The sequence below is a fragment of the Arachis hypogaea genome, chromosome 4, assembly GCF_003086295.3.
Source record: "Arachis hypogaea cultivar Tifrunner chromosome 4, arahy.Tifrunner.gnm2.J5K5, whole genome shotgun sequence".
NCBI lineage: Eukaryota > Viridiplantae > Streptophyta > Magnoliopsida > Fabales > Fabaceae > Arachis > Arachis hypogaea.
The window spans coordinates 34,930,745-34,957,916 of record NC_092039.1 but is presented as its reverse complement, the minus strand read 5'-3'; the positions used below and the strand labels follow the sequence as shown (position 1 = coordinate 34,957,916).

The following is a 27,172-nucleotide window of genomic DNA, read 5'->3' as shown; positions in this document are numbered from 1 at the left end:
CCATCAATGGCACCTAAGGCCGGAGTATCCTCAAGAAAAGGGAAAGGGAAGACAAAAGCTTCCACCTCCGAGTCATGGGAGAAGGAGAGATTCATCTCCAAAAGCCATCAAGACCACTTCTATGATGTTGTGGCAAAGAAGAAGGTGATCCCCGAGGTCCCTTTCAAGCTCAAAAAGAATGAGTATCCGGAAATCCGACATGAAATTCAAAGAAGAGGGTGGGAAGTCATAACCAACCCCATGCAACAAGTTGGAATATTGATGGTTCAAGAGTTCTATGCCAATGCATGGATCACTAGGAATCATGATCAAAGTATAAACCCGAATCCAAAGAACTATCTCACAATGGTTCGGGGAAAATACTTAGATTTTAGTCCGGAAAATGTGAGGTTGGCGTTTCATTTACCTATGATGCAAGGAAATGAACGCCCCTACACTAGAAGGGTCAACTTTAATCAAAGGTTGGACCAAGTCCTTACGGACATATGTGTGGAAAGAGCCCAATGGAGAATAGACTCCAAAGGCAAGCCAGTCCAACTAAGAAGACTGGACCTCAAGCCTGTAGCTAGAGGATGGTTGGAGTTCATCCAAAGATCCATCATCCCTACAAGCAACCGATATGAAGTTACTATGGATCGGGCCATCATGATCCATAGCATCATGATTGGAGAGGAAGTGGAAGTTCATGAGGTCATCTCCAATGAACTCTACAAAATAGCCGACAAGTCCTCACCTATGGCACGGCTAGCTTTCCCTCACCTTATATGCCATCTATGTTACTCAGCTGGAGTTATCATAGATGGAGATGTCTCCATTGAAGAAGACAAGCCCATCACCAAGAAAAGGATGGAGCAAACAAGAGAAGTTCCTCACGGCCCTCAAGAAGAACATGAGGAAGTTCATCATCAACAAATGCCTCAAGGAATGCACTTTCCTCCCAACAACTATTGGGAGTAACTCAGTACCTCTTTAGAAGATTTGAGCCATAATGTTGAACAATTAAGGGTGGAACATCATGAGCACACCATCATTCTCCAAGAAATAAGAGAAGATCAAAGAGCAATGAGGGAGGAGCAACAAAGGCAAGGAAGGGACATAGAAGAGCTTAAGGACATTGTTGGTCCTTCAAGAAGAAGACGCCACTAAAGGTGGATTCATTCCTTGTTCTTTATTTCTTTCTGTTTTCGGTTTTTAAATGTTGTGTTTATTTATGTTTTGTGTCTCTACTTCATGATCATTAGTGTGTAACCATGCCTTAAAGCTATGAATAAAATCCATTTAATCCTTCACCTCTCTTAAATGAAAAATGTTTTAATTCAAAAGAACAAGAAGTACATGAGTTTCGAATTTATCCTTGAATTTAATTTAATTATATTGATGTGGTGGCAATACTTTTTGTTTTCTGAATGAATGCTTGAACAGTGCATATTTTTGATCTTGTTGTTTATGAGTGTTAAAATTGTTGGCTCTTGAAAGAATGATGAACAAAGAGAAATGTTATTGATGATCTGAAAAATCATGAAATTGATTCTTGAAGCAAGAAAAAGCAGTGAAAAAGGAAGCTTGCGAAAAAAAAAAGGTGGCGAAAAAAAATAGAAAGAAAAAGAAGGAGCAGTAGAAAAAGCCAATAGCCCTTAAAACCAAAAGGCAAGGGTAAAAAGGATCCAAGGCTTTGAGCATCAATGGATAGGAGGGCCCAAGGAAATAAAATCCAGGCCTAAGCGGCTAAATCAAGCTGTCCCTAACCATGTGCTTGTGTCATGAAGGTCCAAGTGAAAAGCATGAGACTAAGTGGTTAAAGTCGTGATCCAAGGCAAAAGAGTGTGCTTAAGAGCTCTGGACACCACTAACTGGGGACTCTAGCAAAGCTGAGTCACAATCTGAAAAGGTTCACCCAGTTATGTGTCTGTGGCATTGATGTATCCGGTGGTAATACTGGAAAACAAAGTGCTTAGGGCCACGGCCAAGACTCATAAGTAGCTGTGTTCAAGAATCAACATGCTTAACTAGGAAAGTCAATAACACTATCCGAAATTCTGAGTTCCCAGAGACGCCAATCACTCTGAACTTCAAAGGAAAAAGTGAGATGCCAAAACTATTCAGAAGCAAAAAGCTACAAGTCCCGCTCATCTAATTAAATTAATATTCATTGATATTCTGGAATTTATAGTATATTCTCTTCTTTTATCCTATTTGATTTTCAGTTGCTTGGGGACAAGCAACAATTTAAGTTTGGTGTTGTGATGAGCGGATAATTTATACGCTTTTTGGCATTGTTTTTAGGTAGTTTTTAGTAAGTTTGAGCTACTTTTAGGGATGTTTTCATTAGTTTTTATGTTAAATTCACATTTCTGGACTTTACTATGAGTTTGTGTGTTTTTCTGTGATTTCAGGTAAATTCTGACTGAAATTGAGGGATTTGAGCAAAACTCTGAAGAAGGCTGACAAAAGGACTGCTGATGCTGTTGGAATCTGACCTCCCTGCACTCGAAATGGATTTTCTGGAGCTACAGAACTCCAATTGGCGCGCTCTCAACGGCGTTGGAAAGTAGACATCCAGGGCTTTCCAGCAATATATAATAGTCTATACTTTATTCGAAGAATGACGACGTAACTTGGCGTTGAACGCCAAGTTCATGCTGCTGTCTGAAGTTAAACGCCAGAAAAACGTCATGATCCGGAGTTGAACGCCCAAAACACGTCATAACTCGGAGTTCAACTCCAAGAGAAGCCTCAGCTCGTGGATTGATCAAGCTCAGCCCAAGCATACACCAAGTGGGCCCCGGAAGTGGATTTATGCATCAAATACTTACTCATGTAAACCCTAGTAGCTAGTCTAGTATAAATAGGATAATTTACTATTGTATTAGACATCTTTGGTCTCAGTTTTGTTTTATTCTTCATCTTAGGAGATCATTGATCACGTTAGGGGGGGCTGGCCATTCGGCCACGCCTGAACCTTTTACTTATGTATTTTCAACGGTGGAGTTTCTGCACACCATAGATTAAGGGTGTGGAGCTCTGCTGTACCTCAAGTGTTAATGCAATTCTATTATCTTTTATTCAAATCTCTCTTATTCTTATTCCAAGATATTCATTCGTACCCAAGAACATAATGAATGTAATGATAAGTAACCCTCATTATCATTCTCACTTATGAACGCGCGTGATTGACAACCACTTCCGTTCTACATGCAACAGAGCTTGAATGCGTATCTCTTAGATTCTCCAACAGAATCTTCGTGGTATAAGCTAGATAGATGGCGGCATTTATGAGGATCCGGAAAGTCTCACCTTGTCTATGGTATTCCGAGTAGGATCCTGGGAATCCGGAAAGTCTAACCTTGTCTGTGGTATTCCGAGTAGGATTCCGGTAATGAATGACTGTGACGTGCTTCAAACTTGCAAGTGCTGGGCGTTAGTGACAGACGCAAAAGAATCAAGGGATTCTATTCCAGTAGGAGCGGGAACCAACCAGTGATTAGCCGTACTGTGACAGAGTGCGTGAGCATTAGTTTTCACTGCGAGGATGGGATGTAGCCATCAACCATGGGTGATGCCTCCAGACGATTAGCCGTGCGAGTGACAGCCACATAGGATCATTTTCCCGAGAGGATTGAAAGTAGCCACCGCTGATGGTGAACCCCTAAATAAAGCTTGCCATGGAAAGGAGTAAGAAGGATTGAGTAGAAGCAGTGGGAGAGCAGGCGTCCTTGAGCCATACAGTATCTCCATATGCTTATCTGAAATTCCTACCAATGAATCTGCATAAGTATTCTATCCCTTTTTATAATCTATTCTCTTATTTCTATTTTCAAAAACCCATAAACCAATTTAATCTGCCTAACTGAGATTTACAAGGTGACCATAGCTTGCTTCATACCAACAATCTCTGTGGGATCGACCCTTACTCACGTAAGGTTTATTACTTGGACGACCCAGTACACTTGCTGGTTAGTTGAACGGAGTTGTGATAACAACTGGTGCCACAATAATGATTTCATACAAATACAAAAGAATAGTGATCACAATTTCGTCCACCAAAGGGCTATTGGCTTTTTCTGCTTGCTTTTTCTTTTTCTTTCTTTCTCTTTTTTTAGCCATTTTTTTCTTTTTCACTGCTTTTTCTTGCTTCAATAATCAATTTCATGATTTTTCAGATTATCAATAATATTTCTCTTTGTTCATCATTCTTTCAAGAGCCAACAATTTTAACATTCATAAATTTCACTATAAAAAATATGCACTGTTCAAGCATTCATTCAGAAAACAAAAAGTATTGCCACCACACCAAAATAATTAAACTAATTTCAAGATAAAATTTGAAATCCAAGTACTTCTTGTTCTTTTATAATTAGGCACATTTTTCATTTAAGAGAGGTGAAGGATTTATGGAATTATTCATAGCTTTAAGACATAGATACTAGACACTAATGATCATGTAATTAAGACACAAACATAGACAAACATAAAGCATCAAATTTGAAAAACAGAAAAATAAGAACAAGAAAATCAAAGAACGGGTCCACCTTAGTGATGGTGGCTAGTTCTTCCACTTGAAGATCCAATGGAATGCTTGAGCTCCTTTATGTCTCTTCCTTGCCTTTGTTGCTCCTCCCTCATGGCTCTTTGATCTTCTCTAATCTCATGGAGAATGATGGAGTGCTTTTGGTGCTCTACCCTTAGTTGGTCCATGTTGTAACTCAAGCCTTCTAAAGAGGTGTTGAGTTGCTCCTAATAGTTGTGTGGAGGAAAATGCATCCCTTGAGGCATCTCAGGGATTTCTTTATGAGGAATTTCCTCATGCTCTTGTTGAGGTCCATGAGTTGGCTCTCTTGTTTGCTCCATCCTTTTCTTAGTGATGGGCTTGTCCTCTTTAATAAGGATGTCTCCTTCTATATCAATCCTAGCCAAATTGCATAGGTGACAAATGAGATGAGGAAAAGCTAACCTTGCCAAAGTGGAGGACTTGTCAGCCACCTTGTAGAGTTCTAGAGGTATGATCTCATGAACTTCCACTTCCTCCTCAATCATGATACTATGGATCATGATGGCCCGATCCACAGTTACTTCGGATCGGTTGCTAGTAGGAATGATGGAGCATTGGATGAACTCCAACCATCTTCTAGCCACAAGCTTAAGGTCCGGTCATCTCAATTGAACCGGCTTGCCTCTTGAGTCTCTTTTCCATTGAGCTCTTTCTACACATATGTCCATGAGTTCTTGGTCCAACCTTTGATCAAAGTTGACCCTTCTAGTGTAGGGGCGTGCATTTTCTTGCATCATTGGCAAGTTGAACACTAACCTTATATTTTTTGGACTGAAATCTAAGTATTCTCCCGAACCATTGTAAGCCAATTCTTTGGATTCGGGTTCATACTTTGATCATGGTTCCTAGTGATCCATGCATTGGCATAGAACTCTTGAACCATTAAGATTCTGACTTGTTGAATGGGGTTGGTGAGAACTTCCCAACCTCTTCTTCGGATCTCATGTCAGATCTCCGAATACCATTCTTCTTGAGCATGAAAGGAATCTCAGGGATCACTTTCTTCTTGATCACAACTTCATAGAAGTGGTCTTGATGGACCTTTGAGATGAATCTCTCCACCTTCCATGACTCGGAGGTGGAAGCTGTTGCCTTCCCTTTCCTCTTTCTAGAGGTTTCTCCGGCCTTAGGTGCCATAAATGGTTATGGAAAAACAAAAAGCAATGCTTTTACCACACCAAACTTAAAAGGTTTGCTTGTCCTCGAGCAAAAGAAGAAAGAAAGAAGGGGAAGAAGAAGAAAATGGAGGAGATGGAGGGAGAGATAGGTTCGGCCAAGGGGGTAGGAGAGTGGTTGTAATGTGTGAAAATGAAGGAGTGAAGAGGGGTATTTATAGGGAAAGAGAGGGAGAGTGGCCGAATGGAATTGGGTGCGTTTGGGTGGGAAAAGTGTTTGGATTTGAAAGTGGGGTGGGTGGGGTTTTTGGGAAAGAGGAATGGAGGTGATTAGTAAAGAGAATATAGGGAAGAGAATAGGATTTGATAGGTGAGTGGTGTTTTGGGTAGAGTGTTATAGAGATGTGTGAGGGGGAGAGAGAGAGGTGGGGTAGGTGGAGATTCTGTGGGGTTCACAGATCCTGAGGGGTCAAGGACTTCTCATCCCTGCTCTATTTAGGCGTGCAAAAATGCCCTTAGAGTGCAATTCTGGCGTTTAATGCCAGACTACTGCCTGTTTCTGGCATTAAACGCCAGCTTTTATACCTTTTCTGGCGTTTAACGCCAAGCTGTAGCCTGTTTCTGGCGTTAAACGCCAGTCTGGTGCCCATTTATGGCGTTAAACACCCAGAATGGTGCCAGACTGGGCGTTTAACGCCCATCCTACTACCCTTACTGGCGTTTTAAACGCCAGTAAGTTCTTCCTCCAGGGTGTGCTATTTTTAATGCTATCTTTGAATTTGCTTTGATTTTTGCAGTTGTTTTTGTGACTCCACATGATCATCAACCTAAAGAAAACATGAAATAATAATGGATAATGGAAATTTAACATAGATAAATAAAAAAATGGTTGCCTCCCAATAAGCGCTTGTTTAATGTCAATAGCTTGACAGTGGGCTCTCATGGAGCCTCACAGATAATCAGAGCATGGTTGTGGCCTCTCAATACCAAACTTAGAGTTTGGTTGTGGCCTCCCAATACAAAACTTAGAGTTTAAATGCGGGGGCTTTGTTTGACTCTGTATTGAGAGAAGCTTTTCATGCTTCTTCTCCATGTGTGCAGAAGGAGAACATTGAGTCTTGAATACAAGGTAGTCATCATTCAATTAAAGGACCAACTCTCCTCTGTCAACATCAATCACAAATTTTTCTGTGACTAAGAAAGGTCTGCCAAGGATGATGGATTCATCCTTATCCTTTCCAATATCTAGGATTATAAAATCAGCAGGGATGTAAAGGCCTTCAACCTTCACTAGCACGTCCTCTACTAGTCCATAAGCCTGTTTCATTGATTTGTCTGCCATCTCTAGTGAGATTCTTGCATCTTGTACCTCAAAGAGTGGTATGAGGTTAATACCTGATCCTAGGTCACACAGAGCCTTCTCAAAGGTCATGGTGCCTATGGTACAGGGTATTAAGAATTTACCAGGATCTTGTTTCTTTTGAGGTAAAGTTTGCTGAACCCAGGTATTCAATTCATTAATGAGCAATGGAGGTTCATTCTCCCAAGTCTCATTACCAAATAGCTTGGTATTCAGCTTCATGATTGCTCCTAAATACTAGCCAACTTGCCCTTCAATAATGTCTTCATCTTCTTCAGAAGATGGATAGTCATCAGAGCTCATGAATGGTAAAAGGAAGGTCAAAGGAATCTCTATGGTCTCTATATGAGCCTCAGATTCCTTTGGTTTCTCATTGGAGTACTCCTTAATGGCCAGTGGACATTCCCTGAGGTCTTCCTTACTGGGAATCACTACCTTTTCATTCTCTCCAGGTTCGGCCATCTTGGTCACAGTTATGGCCTTGCACTCTCTTTTGGGATTCTCTTATGTATTGCTTGGGAAAGTGTTAGGAGGAGTTTCAGTAACCCTTTTATTCAGCTGACCCACTTGTGCCTCCAAGTTTCTGATGGAGGACTTTGTTTCATTCATGAAACTGAGAGTGGCCTTAGATAGATCAGAGACTATATTTGCTAAGTTAGACGGGTTCTGCTCAAAATTCTCTGTCGGTTGCTGAGAGGATGATGGAAAAGGCTTGCCATTGCTAAACCTGTTTCTTCCACTATTATTATTGTTAAAGCCTTGTTAAGACTTTTGTTGATCCTTCCATGAGAAATTTGGATGATTTCTCCATGAGGGATTATAGGTGTTTTCATAGGCTTCACCCATGTAATTCACCTCTGCCATTGCAGGGTTCTCAGGATCATAAGCTTCTTCTTCAGAAGATGCTTCTTTAGTACTGCGCTTCTTCTTCAGAAGATGCTTCTTTAGTACTGCTGGATGTATTTTGTAATCCATTTAGATTCTGAGAAATTATATTGACTTGATGAGTCAATATTTTGTTCTGAGCCAATGGCATTCATAGTATCAATCTCAAGAACTTCTTTCTTCTGAGTTATCTCATTATTCACAGGATTTCTTTCAAAAGTGTACATGAACTGGTTATTTACAACCATTTCAATGAGTTCCTAAGCTTCTACAGATGTTTCTTTAGGTGAATAGATCCACCTGCAGAGTGGTCCAATGACATTTTAAACAATTCAGACAAACCATCATAGAATATATCCAGGATAGTCCATTTTGAAAGCATATCAGAAGGACACTTTTTGGTCAGTTGCTTGTATCTTTCTCAAGCTTCATAGAGGGATTCACCTTCTTTCTGCCTGAAGGTTTGAACATCCACTCTAAGCTTGCTCAGCTTTTGAGGAGGAAAGAATTTGGCCCAGAAAGCATTGACTAGCTTGTCCCAAGAATTCAGGCTTTCTCTAGGTTGAGAGTCCAACCATATCCTAGCGCTGTCTCTTACAGCAAAGGGGAAAAGTATAAGTATGTAGACCTCGGGATCAACTCCATTGGTCTTAACAATATCACAGATCTGCAAGAATTCAGTTAAGAATTGAAAAGGATCTTCTGATGGAAGTCCATGAAACTTGCAATTCTGTTGCATTAGAGAAACTAATTGAGGCTTAAGCTCAAAGTTGTTTGCTCCAATGGCAGGAATTGAGAAGCTTCTTCCATAGAAGTTGGAAGTTGGTGCAGTATAGTCACCAAGCATCTTCCTTGCATTTCTAGCATTGTTGTTGGGTTCAACTGCCATGTCTTCTTCTTTTTCGAAATTTTCTGTAAGGTCCTCTCCGGAGTGTTGTGCTTTAGCTTCTCTTAGCTTCCTCTTCAGAGTCCTTTCAGGTTCAGGATTAGCTTCAACAAGAATGTCCTTATCCTTGTTCCTACTCATATGAAAAAGAAGAGAACAAAGGAAGTAATGGAATCCTCTATGTCATAGTATAGAGATTCCTTTATGTGAGTATAAGAATAGAATAATAGAAGAATGAGAAGAGAGAGGAGATGAGTAATTCGAACAGAAAGAAGAGAGAGGGGTTCGAATTATGAGTAGAAGAGAAGTGTTAGCAATTAAATAAAATAAATAGAGAGAGATGAGAGAGAGAGAGAGTATTCAAATTTTAAGAAGAGGGAAAAGAAAAATATTTTTATTTTTATTTAACTAATTAAGTTAGTTTCAAAAATATTAAAAGAAATGAAATAAAATTAGAATTTAAAACAATTAGTTAATTAAAAATATTTTTAAAAAAATGGTTAGTGATTTTTGAAAATTAGAAGTGGAAAAGTAGTTAGGTGGTTTTGAAAAAGATAAGAAATAGTAAATTTTTAAAATTAAAACAAACAAGTCAAGTAGTTAGTTGAAAAAAATTTGAAAATAAATTTTGAAAAGATAAGAAGTTAGAAAAAGATTTTGAAATTAAAATTTTGAAAAGATATGATTGAAATTTATTTTGAAAAAGAATTGAAAAAGAAATTAAAAAGATTTGATTTTTAAAATTAAAGTTGGTGACTTGACTAACAAGAAACTAAAAGATATGATTCTAGAATTTAAAGATTGAACATTTCTTAACAAGAAAGTAACAAACTTGAAATTCTTGAATCAAAACATTAATTGTTAGTAAAGTTTTTGAAAATATGAAATAAAAATAAGAAAAAGATTTTGAAAAATTATTTTTAAAATTTTCAAAAACATTAAAAGAAAAATGAAAAATATTTTGAAAAATTTTAAGAATGAAATTCGAAAATCATAAAAAAATGAAAAAGAATTGATTTTGAAAAGATTTGAAAAGATAAAGTTTTTAAGTTGAAATTTTGACTTGACTAATAAGAAACAACTAAATTTTAAAAAATTTTGACTAAGTCAACTCAAAATTTCGAAAATTATGAGAAGAATAAGGAAAAGATTTTTTTTTTACTTTTGAATTTTTAATGAGGAGAGAGAAAATTAAAACAACAAAATGAAACAAAAATAAAAATTTAAGATCAAAACAAATAATGCATGCAAGAACACTTTGAATGTCAAGATGAACACCAAGAACACTTTGAAGATCATGATGAACATCAAGAACATATTTTTAAAAATTTTTAGGAAAAGAAAGACATGCAGGACACCAAACTTAAGAACTTTTATACTAGGGACACTAACCATTCGAAAATGCACCAGAAAAACAAGAAAAGACACAAAACAAGAAAAATTAAAGATCAAAAAAGAAAAATAATCAAGAACAACTTGAAGATCAAAGAAGAATACAATGCATGAATTTTCGAAAATCTAAGAAAAATTAAAAACATGCAGTTGACACCAAACTTAAAATTTGACACTAAACTTAAACAAGAAACACAAATTTTTTTTTTGGTTTTTATGATTTTATTAAAATATTTTTTTTAAAAAAAAAACTTTTTGAAAAGAAAATAAAGGTTGAAACAAGAAAGAAGGTTAACTAATCTAAGCAACAAGATGAACCGTCAGTTGTCCAAACTCGAATAATCCCCGGCAACGGCACCAAAAACTTAGTGCACAGAATTGTGATCACACTTTTCACAACTCCGATACAACTAACCAGCAAGTGTACTGGGTCGTCCAAGTAATAAAACCTTACGCAAGTAAGGGTCGATCCCACGGAGATTGCCAACTTGAAGCAAGCTGTGGTCATCCTGTAAATCTTAGTCAAGCGGATTCAATTGGTTATGAGTTTTGATAATTGAAAGATAAATAAAACATAAATTAAAATAAAGATACGTATGTAATTCATTGGTGGGAAATTTCAGATAAGCGTTTGGAAATGCTTTGTTGCTTCTGAACCTCTGCTTTCCTATTGTCTTCATCCAATCATGCGTGCTCCCTTCCATGGCAAGCTGTATGTTGGTGGATCACCATTGTTAATGGCTACCATCCGCCCTCTCAGTGAAAATGGTCCAGCTACGGTTTCTGTACGGCTAATCAACTGTCAGATTTCTCGTCTCGGATGAAAAATACCAGGCATAGCTACTGCACAGCTAATCATTTGTCGGTTCTCACTTGTGTCAGAATAGGATCTCTCTATCCTTTTGCACACTGTCATTGCGCCCAACAGTCGTGAGTTTGAAGCTCGTCACAGTCATCCCGTCCCAGATCCTACTCAGAATACCACAGACAAGGTTTAGACTTTTTGGATCACGGGAATGCTGCCAATTGGTTCTAGCCTATACCACGAAGGTTCTAATCTCACGGATTCAAATGCTCTGTTGTTAGAAGAGGCGAGTCAAATTCGTGGATCAGAGACCCAAGAGACTATACTCCAGCTGTCGTCCAATGACTACGTTGAACATTATGTAGACCGCTTGTGGTTGTCAGGCACACGGATCTTGGCTAAGCGAGTAACGAAGATAGTGGGAGATTGTCATGGGTCACCCCTTCATTCTGACTTAACCGAATAAAGTACGAAAGTATATCTTGGAGAAGAAGTAAGCGTGAATTGAAAGAGAAACAATAGTAATTGCATTAATTCATGAAGAACAGCAGAGCTCCGCACTTTAATCTATGAGGTGTAGAAACTCCACTGTTGAAAAATACATAAGAGAAAAAGGTCTAGGCATGGCCGAATAGCCAGCCTCCCAAATGTGAAAAATGGCATAAGATGATACGAATACAATAGTAAAAAGTGCTATTTATACTAAACTAGTTACTAAGGATTACAGAAAATAAGTAACTAAGTGCAGATAGTGCAGAAATCCACTTCCGGAGCCCACTTGGTGTGTGCTTGGCCTTAGCATTGAGCTTTACACGTGCATAGGCCTTTTCTAGAGTTAAACGCCAGCTTGGATGTCAGTTTGGGCATTTAACTCCAGTTCTAGTGCCAGTTTCGGCGTTTAACGCCAGAAAAGGGTCTCTGGCTGGCGTTTAAATGCCAGTTTGGGCCATCAAATCTCAGGCAAAGTATGAACTATTATGCATTGCTGGAAAGCCCAAGATGTTAGCTTTCTAGCCCAATTGAGAACGCACCAATTGGACTTCTGTATCTCCAGAAAAACGTGTTTGAGTGCAGGGAGGTCAGAATCCAATAGCATCTACAGTCCTTTCTCAGCCTCTGAATCAGATTTTTGCTCAGGTCCCTCAACTTCAACTAGAAAATACCTGAAATTACAAAAAAACACACAAACTCATAGTAAAGTCCAGAAATGTAATTTTTGCATAAAAACTAATAAAAATATAATAAAAAGTAACTAAAACATACTAAAAACTATGTAAAAACAATGCCAAAAAGCGTATAAATTATCCGCTCATCAATCATCATTATCATCGTTATAGTTATCGTCTTCTTCTTATATATATCGTCGTTATCGTTATCGTCATTATTGTTATTGTTATTGTTGAATTTTTGCAATGTTGATGATGATGTCTGATCCAAAATTGATTTTGGATGTGTTTCTATTCATGATTCAATCTTGTTTATGTGCTTATTTTCGAACTAAGTTTATGTGTCGCAATCATTATGTAATTTCGGTTCACTTTTGAGTTAATTATGCCGCAATTGTTATATAATTTCGATTCATTTATGAGTTAATTATATTGCAGTCCATTATGTAATTTCAGTTCATTTCTGAGTGGATTAAGGTGCATTTGGACTTGTTGTCCTGCACAATTCAATACTCTTTCTCCTCTTTCTGCTCATCTTGTACTGCTTCTTCTTCTTCTTTTTCATCTTTTTCTTCTTTATCTTCACCTTCTTATTTTATTTTCTCAAAATTCTTTTTGATTTATTCTCTTGAGAGGAATAAAACCAAGAAAAAAGAGAAGGATATATCAAGCAAAAAAGAAGAAGAAACATGTTAATGATGTTGTCTGATCTAAAATTGATTTTGGATGTGTTTTTGTTCATGATTCGGTCTTGTTTGTGTGCTTATTTTTTAACTAAGTTTATGTGTCATAATCATTATGTAATTTCGATTCATTTCTGTGTTAGTTGTGTCACAATTGTATTTCGGTTCATTTTTGAGTTAATTATGTTGCAACCGTTATATAATTTCAATTCATTTTTGAGCGAATTAAGATGCATTTGGGCTCGTTGTCCTGCACAATTCAAAACTCTTTCTCTTCACCTTCTACTACAATAACAGTAATAACATCAGCAACAAAAGAATGATAATGAGAAAAAAAATACGCGAAGAAGAAGAAGAATGAGAAGGAGAAGAAAAAGGCGAAGGAGAAGGAGGAGAAGGAGGAGGAGAAATGCGAAGAAGAAGATGATGACGACAACGACGATAACATAGCGCGTGAACGTAAAAGATTTGATTGGTATGCATGTGTAATCACGTTCTTTTTAATGAGAGTGGTTTTTGTCGGTGTTAGATCTATTTAGTTAGACTTAGATGACAATATTACTTAGATGTATCACAAATCTGTATAATAATATTAACACTGGGAGGTTCCAATCATTCTCCATGTCGAGGCTTGATCAGGATACAAGATTCACCTTGTTTGAATTTAAGAGCTCTCTTTGCGTGATGTATTTTGACCAGAGACTTACTACAATGTGGGTGATGGAAAGTTATGGAGTTGGAAAATCTTGGATCCTCACTTTTAATATTTCTATACCTTCCAGTATTGATCATCATTTATTTCGTCCACCTCGTATTAATTCTTCCACAATCCTATTTTAGTTACAAGATTGCATTGCCTACCATGATTGTGAAAATCAAGAATGTAAGATCTTTTAGATTCTTTGCTTTGATTATAAGTTAATACGTGTTCAGGAGGATATTTTTGTTATTTAGAGATAAGAGATAAAATGGTAATCTTATCATGTTCAAGGATATGAATACTAGAAGAATTATACTATGTCGGTTGTGGACATCAAGGAGAATAAGAGTTCGTCTCAAAAATAGTGGTGTTAAAATGATAGCAACACATAAGCCCCATTGGGTTAAGCAAGGACAGCAAGAAGGGTAAGAATGACCTTTAATTCGAATTTAATTTGTTAGAATTAAATTTGAATAGTTGTTAAGGTTGTCAAAAGATTTGATTTGGTTTTGTTTTTCTTAGTAGTATTTTAATTTAAATCAAATCTGATTTGATCTAATCTAATAAGATTACATATGATTTAAATTGGTTACCATATCTTTAGGATTTTAAATTTAAATCAAATATGATCTAATCCAATAAGATCAAATCTTATTTAAATTAGTTATCTTATCTTTAGGAGATTTAGATTAAGTTATCTTATCTTTTAGGCTAATCTATTAGGGGTCTATTTTAAACACTTTTGCGAGTCTTTCTAAACAACTTTCGATGAATAAAATTTTTTAGTTGCTTTATGCACGTTTTTATTGTGTGATTAAGTAAGGTGAGTGATTTGTTTTGCTTGTTGCATGAAGAAGATTGAAGGATCCAACACTAAGGTAATTCTATATGTTAGTCTCTTTTCACTTTCATTCCTATGATCTAGGCTATCAAGGACAGATTCTTTGAAAGTCTAGTAGAAAAAACCTTTCCTGTGGCCTAGATTGCTAAGAACAGATTTTTTGGAGGTCTAATAGAAAAACCCTTTTGGTGAACTAAGTTGCTAAGAACATATTTTTTAGAGATCTAGTAGAAAAAATTTTTATTTTTTATGTTTTTGCTGTGTCTTTTCTTGCCCCTTCCAATTTTGCCCATTGTCCTTTCTTATCTTTTTATCTTTCGTTCTAACTTTCTGTTCATCTGGTATCAGTTACCAGTCGTAGGTAAATTCTTATTTATTTACACGTTCTACGATTCTTGTTGAATCTCTTTAATTGTTTTTCTCTTCAGTTTCAGCAAATTTACTTTATAGAGTTAAAAAAAGAGTCGAAAAGAAAAAAAAAGGATTCCAAAAAAAGTCACAAAAAAAATCAATTATACAGTTTTCTATCTGTTTTTTCAAGCTTCTTCAATAAAAAGAATCATAAATTTTTCAGCTTTGTTTTAACTTTCCAAAATTACTTTGGATTCTAATTAGGATTCAAATTTTTTTAGTTTCTATCACCTTAGTGTCACTCATTATTTTCTTTCCTTTGTCACATACTTTGATTGTATTCTTATCAAGTTGAAAGTCGCTGTCATTCAAATTATCTTTGTTTGGTGTCTCAATTTTTTATTTTTTGAAGTGCAACTTATTAAAGCAATCAAAGAATAAAAAAAAGAGTGGTGAGTTCAAAAGAGGATAAAAGCCACAAATAGTGCAAATACGTGTTATAGATGTGAGAAGAACATTGTGAGGTCTACTTTTATCCTTTTTTCATGTTTTCAAATCAAAAACAATGAGGATGAAGGATTGTGATAGTGATGATAAAGGAATTTTATATGTGAGAAAGAATTTTAGGTTGTAAATTTCTGTATTTAAAGGGAGGAATGATCCTAAATCTTATTTTGAATGAAAAATAAATGTAGAGTCAATGTTTGCACATTACATCCTTTCAGAGAAAAAGAAGGTTCGACTTGTAGAAGCCAAATTTTCTGACGATGTTCGTATATGGTGGAATGAGTTAGGAAGATCTAGAAGAAGATATAGAAAAATACTAATTTGCAGCTGGAAAAAGATGAAGAAAATCATGATAAACCAATTGTGCCATCATCATACCACATGAGGAACTGGTTTGTGCCATCATCATATCACAACGAATTTTTTAAAAAATATTGTATGTTGCAACAAGGTTCACAATCAATGAAGGAGTACCACAAGGAGTTTCTGTATTTGATAGACAAGGCTAATATTAAAAGAAGTCTTGAGGTTCTTTTGGGACAATTTTTGTTTGGATTAAACAAAAAAATTGCAAATAAGGTTAAACTTCACCATTATACAACGATAAAGGATTTAGTCTATTCGGCTATTGAAGTGGAGAAGCAGCATCAATTTATGGCAACTTGATTTTCTTTGGACTCCAATTCTATACAGGGTTCTAAAGGAGAAAAATGTAAGGATAAGACAAAATTCAAAATTTCTAATTTCATGAAGAATATTATAGATCGACATAAGAAGACAAGTTCTTCTATGCATCTCTTTATTTCTTCTTCAAAGTCAGACAGGAAAGAATTTGTTGATATACTGTAGATGGAGATGTCTCCTTAAAGGATTCAAAAGTGCAGAATTTCGCAATTGGGTCCTTGGAATATGAGCAATTTGAAAAACAGGAGAAAAAAAACTAAGAAAAAGAATGAGTGTTTGAGTCAAAAGAATCATTATTTGATTAAAAGCGAAAGTTGAAAGAAAAGAGGAGAATAGTGAGAGAGAGGAGTTAATGAGCGAAAAAAAATTGAGAGCAATAAACACAATTGTGAGAGAGACCAAAATTCTAGCTTAGACAAGAATGGGTTAATATCATTAAATTTTAAAGAGTCTTTAATTTCTCATATATCTAACTATGAAATTCTAAGTACTTTTGTGTCAATTTTTCAAGATTTTACAGATTCACAGATTCACATGTGAATTATGGAGGCATTAATATGGATGGAAATGAAGAAAGACAACTAATTTCAAATTTTGAACACGGTAATGAGAACATGATTGCTAATATGCATTGTCTGTAGGGTATGATTTATCACAATTTTTACTCTTAAATTCTTACTATTTGATTATATGAAGAATTTTTATTTAACTAAATCTGATTTTTGTTCTATATTTGTTGCTTGTGAGAATATTAATTTAAAATGTCAAAGTGGAAAAAAAAATGTCAAATATGTTATCTATATATTTTTGTTGGCTTCATAGATATAGGAGTGTTGATGAACTTTATTCTGATTTTATTGCATGTAAAAAAATTAAATCTCAAGCTTTCTTGAATATATTATACACTCCTTTATTTATTCCTACTCATACATGGATGGATATTTATATGGATTTTCTACTTGGTTTGTCTAGAGTTAGAAAACATAAATATATCATTAATTTTTCTGTGGATAGATTTCATATGATGATATTTTTAATTACAAATCAAAATATTAAAGATTTCACACATATTGTTGAGTTATTTTCAAAAGAGTTTGTTTTTGTTCTAATTTATGCTAGTTGTTTGGATGAGCATATCTTGCATACTAAGCCTGTTTCAAATAATTCTGTGTGAGACATGGAACATCCTCATAATTCTGATATTTCTAACTCTGTTCTGTATTATTCTTTTAATCTCTGAATGTTTTTAAGTCTTTGACAATTTTAGAATTATTATTTTTGTCCCTGAGTAATGGTGTTATTTTAGATAGTAAAAGTAAGGTTGAAAAGATTGAATTTATACGCACATGAGGGATATAGCCATAATTCAGTGGATAAAAGAAGAACCATCAAATTATGGTATTTAATCTCAGTAATTGGATTTGAATTCTTTGGAAGGAAGAAGAGCTTCTTATTCAGAGAAAAACAACACTTGTTGCTGGAAAAGATGGTTCATTCCAAGTGTTGGGATTATCAAGGACAATTCTAGCAAGAATAATTTTCTTGGTAGACATTATGGTTCAATTGTGTTTAATGTATCTAATTTTTCTACTTTTGATATATATGTAGATTCGAGGACGAATCTTGTTGAAGGAGAGAATGATACGTGTTTAGGAGGACATTTTTGTCATTTTAGGGATAAAGAACAAATGGTAATCTTGTCATATTCAAGTATCTGACTACTAGAAAAATTATACTATATCGATCTTGGACATCGAAGAGACAAAGAATTCATCTCAAAAACAGTGGTGCTGAAATGACGGCAACTCATAAGACCCATTGGGTTAAGCGAGGACAACAAGAAGTTCAAGAATGACCTTCAAGTTCATTGGGAATTCAAGTTCATTGGGAAGATATAAATTTGAATTTAGTTTGGTAGAATTAAATTTAAATTGTTGTTAGGGTTATCGAAAGATTTGATTTGGTTTTGCTTTAGTTAGTAGTATATTTAGGTGTTTTAAAGTTAAATCAAATATGATTTAAATTGGTTAACATATCTTTAATATTTTAAATTTAAATCAAATTTGATATAATCCAATAAAATCAAATTTGATTTAAATTAGTTATCTTATTTTTAGGAGATTTAGATTAAGTTATCTTATCTTATTTTTAGACTAATCTGTTAGAAATCTATTTAAACACTTTTGTGAGTCTTTCTAAACCATTTTTGATGAATTTTTTTTTTAGTTGCTTTATGTATGTTTTTATCGTGTAATTAAGTGAGGTGAATGATTTATTTCACTTATTGCACGAAGAAGATTGAAAGATCCAATACTAAAATAATTTTTTGTGTTAGTCTCTTTTTAAAATTTTATCCCTCTCATTTAAGTTGTTAATGACAAATTTTTTAAAAATCTAATAAAAAAAACTTTTTCTATGATCTAAGTTACTAAAAATAGATATTTTTAAAAATCTAATAAAAAAAATTCATCTATCTTTTTATATTTTTGCTGCGTCTTTTCTTATCTCTTTCAATTTCGTTCGTGTCCTTTCTTTTCCTTTAATCGTTCCTTCTAATTTTCTTATCATAAGTTTCACGCAATTCGCCGTGTTCCTAGTCTTATTCCATTCAAGGATCTTATCATTCGAGATAATGTTCAGGTGTAGCATATTTACTCACCGTATCAATCAAACACAGGTTCCAGTAGTGTTTCTTAGTTTTAGGGGAAAAAAATAATTTCATTTCAATATTTAAAAAAAATACAGTCAATATTATTATATTAGTCAACTTTAAAATTTAAATTTATAATTTAAAATTTATAATTAATAATTTATAATTTAGGATTTAAAATTTAAAATAATTAATTGATTGATATTAGTTGAAAAAAATTAATTATCTAATATTACTTATATTTTTCTATCAATAGGAAATTTATGCTTGATCATTTTAATTCACCTTATAATGCTCACTTCCTATTTCGCTACTTGGTTATTGACTCTAGCTAGCTACTCAATAGTGATTGAGAGAGGTTGTTAGCAAACTCTCTTTTTTCTAAATTGTTATAATTTGAAATACAATTTAAACTAATTTAATTTGTAAATTTATTTTTTTTCGGTTTAAATTATATTGGTTTAGTCGTCTTTTACAAAATAAAATTTTAAATTTTTAATATTAAAAAATAAAGAACTAATTTAAGTTCACAAAATGATTAAAAAAAGTAATTCAATGCTTTTACGAAAGCATATTTCTAATAATAATTAATCAACAAAATAACTAAACATATTATAGTAAAATAATTAAATTTATTTATATTAATATAAATAAATCAAATTTATTTATATTAGTCTAATAAAAAAAATGTTAAAATGCGAAATATGTATTTTCATACAAAGTAATTGATTGATAGCTGATTTTATAACATGATTATATATTGGTACATTATCCTTTTGCTTAAATTATTATTAGAGGGCTATGAGATTATACGCAAAATTATGATACATACATAGGATTTTTTTTTTCTGCCAAGTTAGTTTTTGCCTTATTAAATTATACTAATTCAAAAATATTCGATAATCAATGAAATTTAGCTCAAATATGTCCAAACTTTTCATATATCTATTTAGTTGAATGAGTAACATTAACATATAATTATATAGGAAAAGTATAGGATATCAATATATTATCTACTAATTTATTGTTAGTAATAATTAATTATTTAACACTTTACGAACTTGAATATTTAACTTCACAATTATTATCTAATAATCAGCCATATTGCACCTTGCACGTAATAATATTTCTTTGTTTTCCTTTTCCAAAATATAACGTATTTAGAATCATGCGCACACATACATGCCAAAACATATATAGGTGAAAAGAGACCCATTATCGAGGAGGTGAAGCTAGCTATAATAATATAATAATAAATAAATTAAAGAATTTTAATGTGTCTTAGCTTAGCTTATATAAAATCTGAAAGCTAAGGGCTTTCCTCTTATTCATCCTTTTCATCTTCACTTCATGAGAGCTTTAGGTCTAGGTTGCGTGCCACGTTCTCGTTGGTGATTTGTAATCCTTGTTTAAACCAAAAGAAAAAAAATTAAACCATACTCACAATTATTTTTAACACCATAGCTTAACCACGTTTCATTAATTTATGGGTCACATTCACGATTTTGTATAATGTTCATTGTATGTATGAATCCCAAATAATCAAAATAGTAAATTTCACAGTGCTGTGCTAAACAAACAACTTACAATAAACAATGCACAATTCACAATATATGAAAGTATAAGATCCTGCAGTGAAAACTTAATACAGAGACAATCATTAAGCGAAAACTAAACTTGACATTAGTGTCTATACCCATTATTTTGTTAACTAAATAAGTATTTTTATCATCTCCAAATATTTTCCTCCTCTCAGATTGCCATATATCTGACATGAAAACATTGTAACTGTAAATCTAAATGTTGATCTAACTGACAATGAGATTCCTCTGTGCATTGTTGTAGGGAATGAAGACTCTTTAGATAACATTATAAAGACCCTTTAGATGAAGAACATTATATTTTCCAGATCAGAATGCAGCTTGTAGAAGTCCATATCATTCGAATTTGAAGTAGCTGAAGAAACGGATGAAGAAGCCAAAGGTGATGATGAAGAAGATGTAGCTGAATACGGAGATTGCATCCCAATCTTTGCTTCATAGTATTGTCGTCCTCTGTATGCAGCAAGGTCAGCATAGTACACCGGAGGGACTAAAGACACAGGTTTCGTGCACCGCGCAAACGTAAAGCACATGTCATATATCAGTTCCTGGAGTTTATCTGACGTGAAATCGTGCTCATCCCACAAGACATGGTAATGAGTGGGCTTGCTTGTTCCCAGGCTTCCATGGTGACTAACCAGATAAAAGTCAAACTCAAAGGGGTGGATGATGACTGTATCCACTACTGTTCCAGGCAACACATTGCCGCGAGTAGCAGACGTCGTCTCATTATCAGGAGGAGAAGGGAAGAGTCGAGTCTGGTGTCGCTTTTGTGCCACAATAAGAGTAATGGTTGGGGAGTAATTTGCACGTTCAAAGGTCCTCTTCAAATCCTGAAGCTCTTCACCAAGAACCATCTGAAATTGACTTTCACTGACCCCATCACGGAAGATAACAATCTTTTCAGGCTTGGCTCCATTCAGCCTTTCATAACATGAAACAAGCTCAAGGCAAACTTCTCCAAAGTTCAAAATCTTCTCAGTTCGATGCTCTTGAGCGCAAACTCGAGCAGCATAGCGGTTTGCAGCCGGCCAATTAACAGTGGCAACCACAGCAGCCATTGATGGACTATTTGCATCTCTGGAAGCCGGATGATTTACATCAGCCCCGATAAACATAACATGACCATCGCCCTCAAAGTGAGGAAGCCTATTAATAAGCTCCACATTGCTGCCTCCAATTTTCGCATTGATCTTGAGAGCAAGATTAGTAAGATATTGATCTTTTGCAGAATTAGTATTACCCGACAAGCAGCACTGTGTCACAATGCCGACCTTGGTCTCAGCAATCCACTTGAGGCACTTGTAACCTGGATCTTTGTAGGCCATTACACACAGAAGAAATTGCAGCCGGCATCTACATTTTCTGAAAACCTCATCATTAATCTTTTCAAGTAAGTCAGAAAGCTGATTATAGTTGCCAAGTTTCAACATGTCTGTTTTTTCTATCCAAACTGGCTCCTTCATGATGATGCCAAATTTATCGTACTTCTCAATAAGCTTAGAAATGAATCTTTGACCGCTAAAGATACATTTACTGCGGAAGGTGAAATCAAGAATGCCCCAACACTCAACTGGCTTACCTTCAAACATTGACTTCTCAACTAAATTCCATTGGCACTTCTCTGGAGTCAATGCCATCTTGATAGTCCTGCCACTTGGATCGCTAAGCTTCAGTTTTGGGGGTCCAAGTACACGGCCAGTCACTGTTGTCATAGCATTGCTGACATTCATTTCAAAATTTTCAACGATACCACCCCTGTGAAATAAGATTTTATTAGTTGTTTGTGCCCGGTAAATTGGGAAAATAAAGCGACAATCATAAAGATATATTAAAGATAGCATGACATTTTGGAATGTAAGCATTTGTTTTAAGTTATAGCAGTCCTTCAAGAGGCCCCCTCATATTAAGTTAATTTGACTTTATAAAAGCAAAAAGCACAGGTTCTTTAAGAATCCAACTTCTTGAAGAATGCATAGCAAGAAGGAAGACAGTAGTAAATGAAGAGCAAAACACCCATTATATCAACAGTAAGATTCGATATTTATATCAACAAAACTAAGCAAATATTTATGTATATGAAAATGAAAGCAGGTAAGTAGTCATCCCATGGATCCTAGACCACTGAATGGAACCTGAACTAATAATCACATAAAGAATAGTGAAAAGTCTCAAAGGATATGTGCATTTTCTATACCATTCAACTCATATCTAGCAAGATAATATTGATCATGCATAAAAAAAAATTATAGAAGCACAAGTTTTAATATATAATTAACAGACAAAGCGAGATTACAGTCCATTATGCATGGACTTTTCAAAATTGATAATTCAACCCAAAAAAATAGTTTGATGGCACTTTCATTTTTCAGCATGCAAATCAAAACGCATTATCATCTCCCTAAGAATCTCACAAAAGCAAACCCTTGTACCAGTGAAGTTAAGGCTTAAAGCTATTAAAGACATGCTAATGGTTACAAATACAATGCAGCATTGTCACTCGATACTTAAAATCAACAAGAGGTTAAATTATGTAAACCAAACAATTCAAGTTTCAACAAACAGCATAATCATGAAATCATAGTCCACTTACCCACAGGGTCCACATCTTGAATTCACCATATCCTGTATTGCAGCTTGCCTCACTCTCGGTGGAGGCAGGCACATATCTTTCAAATTCTTCGCAGCATCCTTACTCAAATACTCTTTGGGATACCTCTGACCCTCAACCAAGACACAAAGTTCCATTGGCACATAGTTGGTCTTGTTACCTCCAAAATCCAATGCAGGGATGTCCTTGTACCTGATATCAATCTGATACCTATCGTGGAAGTAGCCAACAAGGTTAAGCTGCCCAGTGGGGTTCCCCTGTGCATCCACGGTAGGGAAAGTGATTTGTCGCGTGTCCTTGCCAGTTAATCGAGCAACTGTGTACTTCTGTTTGGTCCTCCGGTGGGTGACATGAACCTTCAAACCAATTAGCACATTTTCAACATGTTTTCTGTACCTTCCGAATTCGCGCAAATTGAAACCGGTAATCTGTTGATGAAGGAAATCCAGCACTGGCATTTTTTTCTTGAAAGACAAAACCGAATAATCCAAGCACAATGACAGTCCTTGACGGGTTGGTTTGAGACTATGCTGAAACCCTCCAACAGCAATCACACCAGGCTGAAGATTCGTCTCTCTAAATTTCGGGTTCATTGGGTAGAAGCAGCGACCAACCGGAACAGTACATTTTGTTGGATTCTCCTTGAAGACCACATCGACACCCTGCAAGATCACTCTGGGGATTGACAATGCCCTGCCTCTGATGTAATCCTCCAACCTACTCATCTCAAGAATGTTGACTAGAGTCAACGTCACGTTGAATCCTGTGGGCCTCTCGTCCTCTCCCTTGGACACTTCCACCACAAAAGCCTCTTCGGGCAAACTAACCTTGCTAAAAATGTTCTTCTCACCATCGTAGGCAGTCATCTCTAGCGGCAGCTCCGGATGGTCAAGGAACAACTTGTCACGGATCAATGACAGTTCGGTCTTTGATATCCTCCTCGGTGGACGGCCTGGTTGTGGCGGCGATTGGGGACTCACATCGACATTGTAGTGCATGATCCTGCTCTCTGGGTTGAATTTCACTGGAAAATGGTTCACCTGAAGAGTCTTGATCCTAACCGCCACCGTGCCACCGGCGTCGGGCCTCTGAATGGGTGAGATCGTTTCATTGGAGTCTGAAGACGTTCCAATCGTTCCCATTCCGGCAACCGGAACAACTGCATATAATACCAACATAACTTGGTTACTTGAAGATGAATGTAGATTAAATTATTTTAAAATTATTTACTAAAATCACCTTTTTGAGTGGGAGGAGGAGGGTTTGACAGAGGGGAAACGAGACTTGGAGGTGCGGTTCCGCTGCCGGTTGCGGTTGATGTGCCCCCGGAGATGGTGTTCTGCTGCCTTGGCTGCCACTGTGGTGGTGGTGGCTGCGGATAAAATCCTCTGCCGGCGGTGCCTCTTCCTCCGCCACTGTCAGCCGGTTGCCGTGGGGGTTGGGAAAAGTTTCTTCCTCTTGCTCTTCCTCTCATGCGGCCTCCTCTTCCGTCGCCTCTGGCGTTACCACCACCACGTCTCTGATTATAACCGCCTCTGTCCATGTTGTGGTGGTGTTCAAATTGGAGAAATGGGGAGCGAAATGAAAACACTTAAAACAATAAAAGTTTATAAAACAAAACTAAGCAACGTCCAAAGTTCAACCTACACTCTCACTACTCGGTTTGGATCGTGGAAATGAGAGTCGGTATATAGTGCAGGGGAAATGACGGGAATGTCCCCCGTGAGAGTGACATGGAAGAAAATTCCAGAAGGTTCGATGTGAACTAGAGGTGTTAGAGTGAAAGAGCGAGGAAATGACGGACTTATTGAAGGAGGTTTTCACTTTTCAGCAATGAGTGGGGGAGCGAATGGAAAATGAGGGATGACCACTTTGTCAGTTGTCACCACTCCTCAGTCCTCCCTTCTCCATCTCAAACCGACACCATCACGTTCCTGCGATTCAAACTTTCCCATCTTTTCTTTCTTAATTGATTAATTTATTATTTAAAAAAATATGAGTAAATAATAAAAATATTAAATAACGTGAATAATAAATATATTAAATATTTATTTTATTATTAATGATTATTTTAATATTAAAATTTAAATAAATAATTTAAAAATATAATATATTTTTATTTAATTAATAATTATTTATATTGTTTAAAATAGTTATTGTTTATCTAATATTTTCTTATTTATTTTTAGTCTTCATTGATTGACTTTCTCTTGTCATTTACCACCGGTTACTACAATTACAATGAGGTCAAAGTAAATGACAAATTAATTTCGTAACCCTTGGATGTATGATGGAGGTCAAAGTAATCAAAGAAGTGCAATAGGAAAAAACGCGGCAATTCTTTCCCTCTTTTGGTTTTCTGGGAGAACGCGGCAACTAAAGGTACCCGTTGCTATAAGCAGATAAGTTGGGCCAGGCCCAAAGTCTCTGAGGCCTTCTCAGAAATGAGAGTTGCAAATGTATTGGAGACTGTACTGGGCTCTTTTAATTAAATAAACACTCAGAAAATTTATTTTCCAAAATGCCCATAAATTTAAAGTTGTGCCAAAATACAAAGGGTCTATTTCACATGAACCGCCCATCAAATAGATTTCAACTCCACTTTACAGAGGCGCCCTTGAAATGGCACGTCTGATGCAGCCCCCCACCAATGAATTTGACCAACTTCGTATTACCGACCAAAAAAAAAAAAACTTCGTATTGGAATTTTTTTAAAATTTCTTAACCCAAAAATTATTTATATTAAATTATTAAAAAAATATTTAAATGCAGATATAAATTATAATTGGAAGAATCTCAATTTGTATTTTTTCGATTTTTTTTAACTAAAAACTTTTTGTATTTTTAGGTGACTGAATTGTAATTTTTCTGATAGAAAAAGAATTATTGATGCAGCTTTGATATATTAAGGATCGAAATATGAAGGCACTATTTATATTTGAGATGGCACCTATTAAATTCTAAAACTCAAATGAAAAATAATATTTAAATTTTAAAAGATAATATATCTAAAATCCAAAAAATAATTATCTAAAGTTCAAAAGATAATATCTGATTTTATTCTCATTTAATTCTAATTCAAAGGTAACTATGACTTATTCAATTTAGCATTTATAACAATAAATGAGATTACCTTTATATAAGTCATTTAATTTAAAATAGTATCATTTGTGATTGTAATTAATATATGTATTACCCACAAATAAATTAGAAAATTAAATAATTTGCTAACAATCTCCCACTTGGACTATACATATATTCTTTCTTGAGATAATCACAATTTATAAACTTTATGGGCGCATCTGAATACTATTTTCCTTATTATTTTAACAATCTAATCTGTCTCATATATTAGATATGAAACTACCGCAATTTTTATCACATTAAGTGCTGACGGATCCAAAAAACAAGAATTAGGATGTAGAGCACGAAAAATAGATGTTACAATGGTTAAATAGTCTAGCGTGTGTATTAACAAATGCACATGTCGACAACTATCAACTATCCGACCAGTACATAAACTAGTACGTTGGTAAATTCAGTGATCACCTACGACTATCTAAGCATGCTGAGCAAAAGTAACAACTATAGTGAGAGCAACCACCTCAATAAAAACAACCACCTCAGCCTCGACAAGAACAACCACAATATCCACAACTATATGCATATCCACCGTATCCAAACCTACCACATTCACAACCATATTCATACTCACCACAATATTTATACCCATAATAATAATAATAATAATAATAATAATAATAATAATAATAATAATAATAATAATAACAAAATTATTTGAATTCAAGAAATTTTGATGCATATATGGCATAAAGATTCAAGGTATGCATAAATAATAGCTATTTAAATGGATATTGACCCGATAGTGTGTCAATAACATTTGTCACATCTCTCTCAATCGATATATCATCTTCTTTCACATCTTCAGTTGGACTAACAATTTGATAATTACCTTTAAATTTATCGCTTTTAGTATTATAACCCATCCACTTTATGTTGGGTTCTGAAAAATCAGCATATTTAATTTTCTCGAGTTCACATATAATTCGATAAGAGAGGCTTCTGCTCTAATTTGATGGTAGGTCGAAAGCATTCCTTGCATACTGCATGTCCAAAATATTTTACTCTCACTAACACTTGATGATTTACACTTTAAAAAAGTACACTCTAAATTCTTCGTATCAAAAGAGGAACAACAATAAGACATGATTCTCACATAAAAAATTCATGTCCTCATATGTATCATATAAAATTTAACTATTATAATATATTTTTAAACTAATATAACCCTCCATTTAATACACTCGATACATTTAGCCACAAATTTTTTCACTCAACATATATAGAATAAACTACTAAATAATT

General features: G+C 35.0%; 1 protein-coding gene and 1 non-coding gene across 2 annotated transcripts; one reads left to right on the top strand and one right to left on the bottom strand.

Moving 5' to 3' along the window:
* The first annotated feature begins 8,285 nt into the window (after positions 1 to 8,285).
* Positions 8,286 to 8,393, top strand: LOC112798872 (small nucleolar RNA R71). The gene has a single exon (XR_003200469.1). It is a non-coding gene; the product is annotated as a small nucleolar RNA R71 (small nucleolar RNA).
* Positions 8,394 to 20,157: 11,764 nt separating this feature from the next.
* LOC112796658 (protein argonaute 2) lies at positions 20,158 to 24,749 on the bottom strand. The gene is made up of 3 exons (XM_025839221.3): positions 24,026 to 24,749; positions 22,769 to 23,945; positions 20,158 to 21,933 (listed from the first exon to the last, which is right to left on the bottom strand). The coding sequence occupies exons 1-3, from the start codon at positions 24,327 to 24,329 to the stop codon at positions 20,457 to 20,459; spliced, it is 2,958 nt and encodes a 985-aa protein (XP_025695006.1). The 5' UTR covers positions 24,330 to 24,749; the 3' UTR covers positions 20,158 to 20,456.
* Positions 24,750 to 27,172: the final 2,423 nt, after the last annotated feature.